General features: G+C 35.0%; 1 protein-coding gene across 1 annotated transcript in view; it reads right to left on the reverse strand.

Annotated features, from left to right (window-relative positions):
- nherf1b (NHERF family PDZ scaffold protein 1b) overlaps window positions 1–14,094 on the reverse strand; it is a 37,257-nt gene continuing 23,163 nt past the window's right edge. Inside the window, 5 exon segments of the mRNA XM_051102013.1 lie at window positions 1–1,432; window positions 3,901–4,026; window positions 7,729–7,772; window positions 13,185–13,278; window positions 13,280–13,339. Of these exon segments, the coding sequence (XP_050957970.1) occupies window positions 1,286–1,432; window positions 3,901–4,026; window positions 7,729–7,772; window positions 13,185–13,278; window positions 13,280–13,339 (471 nt within the window). The 3' untranslated portion in view covers window positions 1–1,285.

Genomic DNA, 14,094 nt, shown 5'->3' on the forward strand with positions numbered 1-14,094 from the left:
TTTTCTGAACAAAATGTATTGTTACATATAGAAATAACATTCACATGTGCACACATACAGGACATGACACTGTCACACTGTCACAATGATCAGAAGTGCAGATTATGTAATGACATGTCAACACTGTACTACATAGAAAAACAAAAACAAATGTGACTCAGAAAACTTCAGTGATTAGAACACATATCATGATACACTAGCAGAAACATACAGTGGGCTTCAAACATCTCAGGCCACTAGTAATTTTTTATTTTTTATTTAATATTGTACTGAATAGAAAATGCTTCATTGCAGGTTAGATTTCAGTGTGCTGAAATCTTTTTATAATAGAAAGCGAGATTACTATATTCAGTCATTCAAAATGATCAAGCACACTCATTGGCTGACAGTCAGGAGTTCAGGATTCACTTCTATCTACTCTTCATTTGGTCCTTCATTATAAAACAATGAAATGATTCTCAGCAGGTAGAGAAATGAGAGCGGCTTAAAAAAATCAGTCAGAAATCAAACTAGAACCAAAACTCCTTAAACACAAACATACACACACAGCAGAATCAAATCTGCTCAATGTCAAATCTGCTGGATTAGGTACAATGGCTCTGTTCAGAATAGCATACTAATGTAATATTACTATTTATGTCATGTATAGTGTGCACAAGTTGCTGAAGTACTGTATCCCACAATGCAGCGTGACTTGTCTTTCCATTTGCTAATGAACTGGAATTACAGGCATGTGTTTCTACCTATTGTTTAATCAAACTGCCAAACCCTATAAAAACATATTTACACAAAATTGAATACAAAATAAACTTTATTCTCAACATGATAAGTGGATGCTGCTCATTAAATTAAACATGCAAAGTAATGGTTGTGTGACAACATTATAGCATACCACTGTATGCATAAAAGCATAACACTTCTACTACTGTTTTACTAAATTCTAAAACAGTACGCAGTATACAGTGTGTAATGTACAGTATTCAGTGAGCAGTAATATTACAGTGAGTTAGTACTCCATTCTGAACACAGCCAATGATTGTAATACATCACAGTCATAGAATGTTACATTCCATTTGTAGCTGATGTCATCTAATAGAATCTGTTAGTAATTCAAATACATAATTCTGAATACATAGAAATCGGTGTGTATATATACACACTGTACATACATCATAGTGAGCCTACTTTATTGATGACTTTAACCTCATTATAAGATCAGCTCTGTTTCATCAAGTCTTAAACAGAGCTGATGGATGGATCAATGGGTGGACACATGACCGGAGGTCTATAGGTTACTAAAGAGCTCATTTTTCTTGTTCCAGTCCATGGGTGGAGCTTTCTTATTGGAGCGTTTCTGGTGAGCACGCTCTTTCACCTGCTGGAGGGACAGATTGAGCTCTGGGATGGCATCTATGATGGACGCCTCTACGGCCTGAGAGGAGGAAAAACAAACATAAACACATGAAATAACCTAAAATGGTACTTTCGAAGTCTTAAAGTGACAGTGGATTACTTGGACTTGAACATTAGATTTTTCTCAATCAAAACACTTCTGAAGCCAGACATGATTTTTTCTTTTTTTTATCATAATCATATAAAGGTTGAAGGTTGACGTTCATTAAGGTGCTTTCAGAAAATGCTATGCTATATTTGAAATGGAATACCAGCTGCTCACTACACATTATATACTGTATACGGCTTACTATTTTTAAAAATTGTTTGTTTCCTCATTATGTACAAGTGTACTTGCAGTATAAAAACTATGAAACTAGTAGTTCACTGAGAGTATACTTCAGTACTTTCATAAACTAAAAAGTGAACTAGAAGTATATAGCTAGTAAATTTACAGTACCTATAAGTTCACTTGTACTAGAGTTCACAGTATAGTTGCACTACAAAATAAACATTTCTTGTGTACTCAAAGTTTACTTCTTTTATTAAAAAATAAAAGTATACTTTTATAAACTAAAAAGTGGGCCAATTTAGTCCCCACAAATATTGAAAGGCCATGTAAAAAATAAAGTATACTTGAATGTACTAAAAAAAATACTTACATACATGCAAATACATATGTAGTACATTATTTTAATTTATTTATTTTTTTTTTTTGAAAAAGTTATACACTATAAATACACCAATTAAAAGTACATTTCAACTTCAGTAATACTTCAATGCATTTGAAAATGTATACTAAATATCACTAATACTTACATTGATTTTTAGTGCATTGAAATAAAGTATACTAACGTAAAATATACTTAAACATACTAGTTTTATTAGTGTATTTCCTAAAAGTGTGTTTAGAATGCTTTAAAAAATAGTTCAGTCTTTGTAGACTTTTATATAGTAATCCTAATTTTAAATTAAACTGATTTTATATATATATAAAAAAAAATACTTACATACAAGCAAGTACTTTTTGTATTTTTTGAAAAATAAAACCATAAAAGCTTTACACTATAAATTTACTAATTAAAAGTATATTTCTATTTCACTGCACTTGAAAAAGTGAACTAAATGCCACTAATACTTGAACTGGTTTTTAGTGCTTTGAAATAAAAAATACTACTGCAAAAATATACTTAAAATATACTATTTTTATTAGCACATTTCTTAAATGTGTGCTTTGAATGCTTTAAAAATTAGTTCAATCTTAGTAGACTTTTATATAGTAATGCTAAATTTAAATTAAATTGAATTTATTAAAATAAATTCTTGCATACAAGCAAGTACATTTGTACAAGTACAAGTTATACACTATAAAAACACTAATTAAAAGTATATTTCTACTTCAGTGTATTTGAAAAATATACTAAATACCACTAATAGTTAAACTGGTTTTAGTGCATTGAAATAAAGTATACTAATGTAAAAACATACTTAAATATACTAGTTTTGTTAGTGTATTTCTTAAAAGTGTGCTTTGAATGCTTTAAAAATTAGTTCAGTATGAGTAGACTTTTATATAGCAATCCTACATTTAAAATAAATTAATTTTATTAAAAATATATTATTAATGTACTTCTTACAAGTACATTTTCCCAACTGTGATACTTAAGTACATTTAATATAAATGCACTAATTAGCACTAACACTTAAGTGTAGTCAGATAAAGGCAATATTAACATAACAATTCATTATAAATACATTTGACATATTTTTATTATATATTATCCATATTTTAAATATTTCATAAGTGTATTTTCTATATTTCTATCTAGAGTATATTTAAAAGTGTATGAAAGATGGGTTCAAGTGTACAACAAGTACTTTTTTTAATTTAGAGATAATATGTTAAAAGCACATTTTAGTTCATATGCATGATGTCTCAACATAGTACAGTTGAGTACACTTAGATGTTCTTAAGAAGTCCTAAAGAATAATTTTTAGTATATTAAGTATAATATATGGAAGTGCACTAAGTGTACTGAAATAAAGTGTATTTTAGTGCACTTTTTCACCTGGGATAGTACACTTACAAGTATACTACTAATACATTGATAGTAGCATACTTAGTACATAAAGCATATTTGGAAAATATCATTGAACTTAAATTTATTTAAAGCATTCTTTATTTGTAAGTATAATACATTATGTTTGATTTTGTGAGTGGCACATCTTTGCATTTTATTCATTTTTGAGTAAAAATATATTAACCCTTGGCATTTGGGCCAAAGATGTTAACAAAAAGGCATTAAAAACCACATCTGATATTCCTTCTACTTCATTTGTCACACTGGAAATGACAAAAAAACTTGAAAAGTTCAATTTGAGCACTGCATTGTTGCAATGAGTACCAAGTATGCAGTGTGCTCTCTAGTATACTATACTAGTAGGTCACCTGGGTTTTCTGTTTATGTAAAACATTTGCATATTCTAATCATCATAGGTCAGTCTCACCTCAGGGGGCGGAGTCCCAGTGGGTGGAGTGGTGAGGGAGGCATTGGAGGATGCGTTGGATGGGGACGGACTGATTGATAGCTTTGAGTCCTTCAGCTCCACCTCTTTGGCCACATTTCCATTAACCTGAACAGCAGACAGACAAAAGTCAGATCGGCATACTATGAATCTCCTAAGACTCAGTGCTTCGCTTTGTTCACTAGGGGTCAGACTTGAGCTGGTAAAGTGCAGTGCGTCAGCTGCAGTGTGTGGGCCTCAGGCTCCTGGAGACAGAGCTTCATTAACTGTACGAGTGGGCAGCATTAGCCGGGCATCAATACTGCTCCTCTGACAGGTGACAGCGCCCCCTTATTCCCTCCTGACAGCTACATCTGACACCATCTGACACGTCAACCATTAGCCAGCGGCTGAAGAATCGCACTGTTTCCGTCTTACTTTCCCCCACAATCCTCTTTAGAGAAACCGTCCCCAGCTTCTTTCTCTTCTGGAGACACAGACTCTAAACTTACGAACTAGAAGATGCATGACACCTGATGTCAACTCCAGCGTGATGAGCGCAAACATTAAGGTGAATTCAGGAAGTAGCTGTAAATAAGTCTCACTGGCCGTGGCCTTATTATGCTGGTTATATTTTGCCTCATAATTGTGTTAAAAATATATTTTTTTTGTCTGTATGTCTTACATATTACTGTCAAACAGCGCAGGTCATTGTGTCTCTAGTGACTTATACAAGCCAGTCTCTGTCTCTATCACTGCGCCAAAAAATGCACGGATACATCATGATTGTGCTCCTTATGTTTCATTGTGGTGTCATACTGTGAGAAATATTTAACATATGTGTCATGGTTTTTATTAAATTAAACTGGTTAAATGAATGACAGAGGCCTTTTTGAATAAGCCTGAGTGAAAACATTAAAACCTGATAGTATTTAATCCTGTCAAATTCTGAATAAACAATGGTCTTCAACTTCTAATGGGCTTCTTTCATGCAGTGACCTTTCGTCATTGGCATAATCAGAAATAATTGTGTATAATACAGCCACAGACTTCCCTTCATATCTGTCATGAGGGCTGACGTCTCTAAACACAGCTAATATTTCAATAACAGGCTAATATCAAAACATGCAAAGGTTTCCAATGACCTCTGAGAAACCTGATGTTGCATTTTTTTCTGCAGTGAGAACCCAAGTTCAGGCACAGGTCAGCACAAACAACTCAAGTTGCTCTATTTACTTGGGAAAGAGCACATAAATAACAAATCAAACCTAACAGCTAAGGGCACACAACTGAAAACCGAGAAAAAAAAAAAATCTCAGTATCCACGTACTGTTTTTGATGAAACGTCTTAAAACTGTGATTTTTTTCTGTTTTGTTTTACATTTAATTTGTAGCCAATTTGATTCAAAATATCTAATTCAAAAACTTTGTTTTTAACTACAGTTGAAGTCAAACGTTTACATACACTTTGCAGAATTTACAAAATGTTAATTATTTTACCAAAATAAGAGAGATCATACATAATGCATACATACAATAATTAGTACTGACCTGAATAACATACTTCACATAAAAGACGTTTACATTTAGTCCACAAGACAGAATAATAGTTATATAAAAGTAGTTATATATAGTTATATATTTTATAAAAATGACCCAGTTCAAAAGTTTACACACGCTTGATTCTTAATACTGTGTTGTTACCTGAATGATCCATGGGTGTGTTCTATTTTTGTTTAGTGACAGTTGTTCATGAGTCCCTTGTTTGTCCTGAACAATTAAACTGCCTGCTGTTCTTCAGAAAAATCCTTCAGGTCCCCCAAATTGTTTGGCTTTTCAGCATTTTTGTGTATTTGAACCCCTTCCAACAATGAATGTATGATTTTGAGATCCATCTTTTCACAATGAGGACAACTGAGGGACTCATATGCAACTATCACAGAAGGTTCAAACACTCACCGATGCTCCAGAAGGGAACATGATGTATTAAGATCCGGGGGGGTGAAAACTTTTGAAATTTAAAGATCAGGGTAAATTTAACTTATTTTGTCTTCTAGGACCCATGTAAGTAATTTCTGTAGCTTCTGAAGGGCAGTACTACATGAAAAAAAAGTGATATTAAGGCAAAATAAGAAAAATGTACATATCTTCATTCTGTTCAAAAGTTTTCACACCAAAAGATGGATCTCAAAATCATAGTCATTGGCAGACAGCAGGCAGTTTAACTGTTCAGGACGAACAAGGGACTCATGAAGGGACAGTATCAAAGAATCATCACAGAATCAAGTGTATGTAAACTTTGAAAGGGGTCATTTTTATAAATTCAACACTGACAATGATGATACCATTGTAATATTTGCTGAATTTGCTTCATTTATCTATTAACAGCCTCCTTAATACTGCAAAAATAGTTTTATTCCAAAGCCTGGAACCTCAGCTTATTTTAAAGGATTAGTTCACTCCAAATATAAATTTCCTGATAATTTGCTCACCCCCATGTCATCTAAGATGTTCATGTCTTTCTTTCTTCTGTTAAAAAGTAATGATTTTTCTCTATATAGTGGACTTCATGGGAACCAAATAGCAGTTTATTAAGCAAAAATAAAGCAGCAAAAATAAAAATAAACATTTTTATACAAAAATGCTCATCTTGCACTAGCTTGACTTCACGGATTACGTAGTCATGTTGGAAAGGTCACATGCGACGTAGGCGGAAGTACCAACCTAGTGTTTGCACAGTTTTCACCCTACCCTACCTTTTTGAACCGAAGTACACAGTGAAGAACTAACAACATGTGACCTTTGCAACATGATTATGCAATGTATGAAGATGAGCATTTGTTAAAGGGTATATAAATATCTTTTTTTTTTTAGAAAATAATGAATCGTTTTGCCGGATAAGACCCTTATTTCACAGCTGGGATGTAGAGCCCTTTGAAGCTGCACTGAAACTGCAATTTGGACCTTCAACCCTTTGATCCCCATTGAAGTCCATTGTATGGAGAAAAGGAATGTTTTCTTCAAAAACCCTAATTTCTTTTTTACCCAAGAAAGAAAAACATGAACACCTTGGATGACATGGGTGTGAGTAAATTATCAGGAAGCTTTAATTGTCGGAGCTAATCCTTTAAACTTTATTTATGCTACCTCAATAAACAAGTATTTCACGTTTGGAAATACCAATCCAGTTGCATTTGTGAAACAGCTGCACCAGTAACATGATAAAACACCATTGCTCAATAAATAAATACATTCAATGATATTAAACACAATAAACCATTCCTCCACTTAGTAATATAGCTCACTATAGCTCACTATTGTGTCAGAATAACAGCAATTATAAGAAGACAAAATAGAAACTGTGAGCTTTTCATGTCCTATGACTCACTTCTATAGCAATTATAGTTATAATACTTTATTACCTTTGTCTATATTGTTTAGCAGATTTGTAATTACCACATTTAATCTTTATTCATCTATACGTGAAACATGTTACTGGAATGCACTGAAGTGATAGTACACCCAAAAATGTGAATTCTGTCATCATTTACTCATTCACTCCAGTTGTTTCAAACCTGTATGAGTTTCTTTCTTCTGTCAAAAGCAAAAAAAGATACTTTGAAGAATGTTGGTAACCAAACCAAGATGCCAGCCGTTGACCTCTTTATTATTTTTCCATACTACGAACATTCTTCAAACTATCTTCTTTTGTGTTCAACAGATGAAAGAAACACAGGTTTAGAACAACTTACGAGTGAGTGAATGATGACATTTATGGCTGAACCGTTTCTTAAACATGCTAGTATTCTATCATTTGATCTCTTGTCTTACCTTGTCCTCCATGTCTCCGTTGACCACAGGTTCAGGCAGCGGTCCTGCAGGCAGACAGAAGCAGCACAGGTCAGTCACAGATCAAACCTAGTACATCTGCATCCTTTACATGAGACACATTCTCCAACACTGACTCTCCAACAATGCTCCTCATCAGAGACAGCAAGGTAGCAAAGATTAAACAAGACACTTCCAGACCCCTAGAGAATAGCTAGTATGACATTCACTCCATCTCAGGTTACAGTGAGCAGATGTCGACTCTGTTACATACTGTACCACAGGTATGTGCTTCATTTATTATTCAGATGACCATCATCACCACGGTGAGAGCCATGGTACCTGCATGTCTGCCATCAACCCCCGCAATACCGTAGGGAACAAAATCTAGAGGCCTTCATAGTGGATTACACATTAACAAATGAACTGACATGAGAGATAAAAAATGTATGTGGAGATTGGCAGAGACTTGCTTGGGAAAAAGACGTAGGCTATACATGCAGTTGAGGTCAAAAGTGTTCATACCCCTTGCAGAATCTGTTAATTATTTTACCAAAAAAAGAGGGTTAATACAAAATGCATGTTATTTTTTATTTAGTACTGACCTGAATAAGATATTTTACATAAAAGATAATCCTAACCCTACATATAGTCCACAAGAGAAAATAACAGTTGAATTTATAAAAATGACCCTGTTCAAAAGTTTACACACACTTGATTCTTAATAATGTGTTGTTACCTGAATGATCCACAGCTGTGTTTTTTTGTTTAGTGATATTTGTTCATGAGTCCCTTGTTTGTCCTGAACAGTTAAACTGCCTGCTGTTCTTCAGAAAAATCCTTTAGGTCCCACAAATTCTTTGTTTTTTCAGCATTTTTGTGTATTTTTACCCCTTTTCAACTGACTGTATGATTTTGAGATCCATCTTTTCACACTAAGGACAACTGAGGGACTCATACGCAGCTATTACAGAAGGTTCAAACACTCACTAATGCGTCAGAAGGAAAAACAATGCATTAAGAGGCGGGGGGTTAAAAATTTTGAACAGAATCAAGATGTGTTCATTTTTCTTATTTTGCCTAAACATCAAATTTAATCAGATTTTTTATATAGTTCTGCCCTTCAGAAGCAACAGAAAATACATGTTTCCCAGAAGACAAAATAAGTTATATGAACCCTGATGTTCAAATTCCAAAAGTTTTCACCCCCCGGCTCTTAATGCATTGTGTTTCCTTCTGGATATTGGATATAACATAGCATATAGGTTTAGTTCAATAAGCAGTTTAGTCACATGCTAACACATACAGTGTGTAATTGCTCTACTTTCCAAACAGCATGACAGTTTTGTGTTTTAAACATTTCTTTGCGGTGCTGCACAGTTGCCTGCTCAGCTACAGCTGTAAGTCTTATACTGTAAATATGTTATCCATTTATTTATACACTGAAGGTCAAGTCAAAATTATAGTCAGAAACTATTTAATTTTGAAAGGGTCAGAAGCTGTGACGATGGAGACGCAGTGTAACTGTAGATTGTTTATGGTTACCAAGAAACAACATGTTGATTGACACAGAATTTAATGCAGTTAACTGGATTATTAAAAATCTGAAGGGCTTCATACATTTTGAATAGTAAATATATTTCAGTTCCAGCAAAAATAACTATTTTGATGTCCATCTACAGAGTTTTTAGTTTAAAAGCAACAAATATCTGGTAAGGCAGATAACAGAGCTGAAAAATAATCCCAACACCCTTACCGTCTTCTTGTGAATTTCTATCTTTCTATGACCGTCGGAGCACTATTTGAGTGGCAGAAAACTGCAGGGAAGATACGATAACTCTCAGCCCTGCACAGATCCATCTGGCCCCTGATCGTCACAAAACACACACATCACTGGCTGTTTGGACACTTCAAACGCCCTTCAGTCCCAATACGGCAATCTGAGAGCCACTCCAGACCGGCACCTTGGAAACCATACAAATGCTGTTTCCAAATCTGGATGACAGGCAGCAGAGCCAGAGAGTGTGTGTATGAAGCATGTGTGAAAACAGCTGAATGTACAGCTGTGTAGAAAATAGAATCCCAGCTTACTACTTACTGAATACCGCACACAGTTACAGTATTCTGCCTAGACGTTTGTGAAAGTTGTATGAAAAATTAAAAGACAGTGTTCTGCAAAAAACAGTAATTGCTAAAGTGTTGTCATACGACTTGGCATCCAGTCGGCATCCATAATTCAGTTAAGTATGAGCATATTTAGGCATTCTGCTCAAATAGATGGCTGACATTAATTCAAATTATGGCAAATGTAGCAGGTCAGCTATATACTATATACTGCGGAGACAGTAGGAGTAGTGTGTCATTATGCTATATTTAACATAGCCAATTTGACTGAATCTGTCTCAAAAGAATAACTTGACTGAAACAATTTAATTGGCTGAAAAAGATTTTTCTGTTTAGTGTGTGATTAGCAGGAGTCTGTGTCTGCAGAAACTCCTCAGATTTATGAAGAACTGGAACGCCTGTTATTAAGTTTCACATCCCCTGCTGCGTTTGTTTGTTCAGTATTTATGAATTGTGCCTTCTGCTCCCAATAATAGTACAGTATTTACACATTTAAAATGCATTCCACAAGAACTTGAGCAGCAAATCATCATATTACAATGATTTCTGAAGGATCATGTGACACTGATGACTAAGTAATAATGCTGAAAATTCAGCTTTTCCATGACAAAATAAATTACATTTAAAAATATAACCCATAATTTTAACTATTTTAAAATATTACTATTTTTACTGTATTCTAATCAAATAAACACAGCCTTTGTGAGCATAAGAGTCAAAATAGACATTTTAAAATCTTGACTCCAAATGTTTGAATCTGTAAAAATCAACTTTTAAAACATAAAGTTACAATGGTGTAGTCAATGTAATGTTTGCAAACTAAATGAAATACTGTAAATGCACTTCACTTAAGGTCTGTTTACTTGAACAGCATCACCAACAGCTACTCCTAGAGGTCAAACTTGGTACAACCCTGGCTCCTGCCAGCAGCTCTCAGAAGAGATCAGTAACCTGGGCAATGACTGTAAGGAATCCAGCTCCTGCTGAGTGTTTAAACCTTCTGGTACAGTGATATGAGACTGATCCCAATTCCCAACAGCCTTTTCCTAAATTCACCTCTGAATACATCACTACTGCATTTAAAAAACTTAAAGGCACAATATATAAGATTTTTTGACTAAAATATGCAAAACCCACTAGATCAGTGTTAAGACTTGTGTACTTACATTATCCCAAATGTTTCAAAGTATGTTTAAATCCAGAGAAATAAGCAATTTAACTAGTGTAACGGGCTCGTGTCATTGCGTTGCTTGCCAATGATGTCACACACCCTCAATTTTTACAGATTTTCCGAAACCCCAAAAACATTTTAATATGTTATGTGTTTTATTAGACAGATGACGAACACACAGAGTAGCATTATAACAGAACTTTCAACACACTTAAATGTATCTAGTATGATAAAACAGCACTGCTTTTCCTGCATACGCATGGTTGGAAGAAGCTAAAAGTGGCATAATAAAAGCTCTGCTGTTTTCAAACCATGTATCACACTCATCTGTTATTAGCAATCACTTCAGCGTCCTTGTTTCTCTTCCATGACATTCAGTCCCACCCTGCTTCATACTACAGTGACCTTAATAAGTCATGATTTCTGCCCGAGTCCCGACAGATTACATCGGCTGTGGGGAGGAAGACGACAACTCCCACGATTCCTCACTCAATCACAGCGTCATTAAACTATGCCTTTGTTTCTTTGTTTGTTTTGAAAATGCGCCTTCTAGCGGAGAAAACGTACATACTTTTTTTTTTTTTGTTTCTACTTTATTCTATAAAGTATAGATATTTTTTGATGTTTACTTTTAGTTAACATTTTTACATCAAAATTGATATTTTACTTTTATTTTTCTGTAGACATTTAGTTACATTTGCAACTGCAAAGCACTTTGGATCCATTATAGCGAATGAATCAGTCTAGTCCGGTCCACAAATAGATCCTTAGGGCAATTGAAATTTAGACCTTCAACCCATTGATCTCCATTAAAGTGCACTATATGGAGAAAAATCCTGGAATGTTTTCTTTAAAAACCTTAATTCCTTTTCAGCTCAAGAAAAAAGACGCAAACATCTTGGATGACATGGGGCTGAGTAAATTATCAAGAAATTTTGATTCTGGAAGTGAACTAATCCTTTAAGACTGAACCATACTTTTTAAAGGGCTCCTATTATGAGCGTTTTACAAGAAGTTTCAGGTGTCTCTAGAATGTGTTTTCCCAGACACATTTTTGAGATGAGACTTCTTGTAAAGCACTCTGTTTTCTCTGTTTTCACCCAGAAGAGGGCGGAGCCTATACAATTGTGCCTTGATAACAGCAACAATAAAGAAAACCTTTTTGTTTGTTTTTGATTATCATCTCTGTCGCGCGTGACAATGCAGTTCTTCATCATCATAAAAGGTTTATTAGTAAACTTGTCAGTTTAAACATCTGATCTAATGATGATGCACAGAAAGCCAGCTCTTTTGTGTCAGCTGTCAAATACTCACAAGGTCTGAGAAGATAAACAGCTGCAAGTGTAGTGTCAGTATATTAAATCCATCAAACGCCATCTCTTGGACATGGTGACAATACACTACTAACACAACTTAACCATTTCTTGCCTGGAAGTGAACTTCTCCTTTAAGAATGATGATTAAGTGCAACACTGCCCTAGTGGGCCCCTCATCACAGGTCCCAGGACAGTGTTTCCAGTTTTCTGTCAGTCTAATGAAGAATGTGACAGCTAATCCCAAAGCCTGACTGTGAACTGAAAAGAACTATTCACATCGAATTGCAGATAAAGAGAGTGATTCTGGCAGAAAACAGACTCGTCATGAGTATAAAATGACCGTCAGTGCGAACAGCAACACCTGAGAAGCCTAAAAGCATTCGTCCGCTCAAACCTCCGCGTTTTCTGTCTGTATGATAAAACTGATAAAATGTGATAGCAGATATGAAAAAAGTTTCCACTAGTGCTGACGCCAAATGCTTGCTCGGTAAATAAAATGAGTAAACATTGTGTCTCCACTCACTCATGACTAATCTTCTTGTGTCAAACACACACACACACACTCTTGGTTTCCATGGCTGCTGTTGGCACTGAGCTTTCACTGGAGATCCTTGGCACTGAGTGACACAACGAGACGGACAAACTAAATTGCTTAATAGGAAACCCAAAACCAGTGCAATGAGAGAAACCAGAGTGAAAGCCGTCACGCATGCCTGAGTGACCTCTGGCAAACAATGACTCTGTGTCAGACGCCACCTAGAGGCAGCGTGAGAGTTATAGCTGCTGGAAACCCTTCCACAAAACAGTTTTACTTCATATTTTGTGTCAGGTGAGAGCTTTGTTTGTACCTGTGAGGTGTTCCGCACTGGGTGTCACTCGACACTTCTTGAAGAAAGCATCTGTGTCTGGATCTACGACCAAGAGTGACGTGTTGTCACCCCCCGGCTTTAATAGTGGCCACCACCTCAGCATGCTGTTTCCCCTCCACCAAAACCCCATTGACCTGAGAACAAACAATGACACATCTGAGGACACACGCAGACACTGAGACACATGCAGGACTAAATGACTCACACGTATAGCCACAGTTCACCTAAAAAAGAAAATTCTGTCATCATTTACTCACCCTCATGTGGTTCCAAACCCTGATTTAATGAAACCTGAGAGATTTCTGTCCATCCACTGAAAGTCTATTGCACCATAATGTTGAAGTATTAAAAATTTTATAAAGAGGTAAGCCATATGAATCAAGTGCTTTGGTTTGCTTTTCGTCATTTTTATTAGAGATTGGGAACAATTCTCACTATTAACTAGTTGCTTATTAGCATGCCTATTCATAACATATCGGCTAACAACTACCTTACTAACTACTAATAAGCAGCAAATTAGTAGTTTATTGAGTCAAAAGTCATAGTTAATGGTTTGTTAATAGCAAGAATTGGAGCTTAAAATAAAGTGTGACCAGGTTTTGTTTTTTAAGAATTTTAAGAATTGTATGTTTTTATTAGTTTTTATTAATTTTATAGGTTTAGTGCTCAAGTTAAACTAAATGAAAATGAGAAATGCTTTGGCATAGGTAACTAGCTGAAAGATTTTTTTTTTTATATTTTGGTCACATTTTATTAGAATGCGTGTAGGACAGTTAGCAGTAGCTAGAGATCACAGTTTATAAAGTTTTAAATATGTTTTTTTTTCTTACACAAACAAATCGATTTGCTTCAGAAGGCCTTTATTAACACACCGGAGCCATGTGGAGTA

This window comes from Labeo rohita, chromosome 3 (genome assembly GCF_022985175.1).
Source record: "Labeo rohita strain BAU-BD-2019 chromosome 3, IGBB_LRoh.1.0, whole genome shotgun sequence".
In the NCBI taxonomy this organism is placed as follows: domain Eukaryota; kingdom Metazoa; phylum Chordata; class Actinopteri; order Cypriniformes; family Cyprinidae; genus Labeo; species Labeo rohita.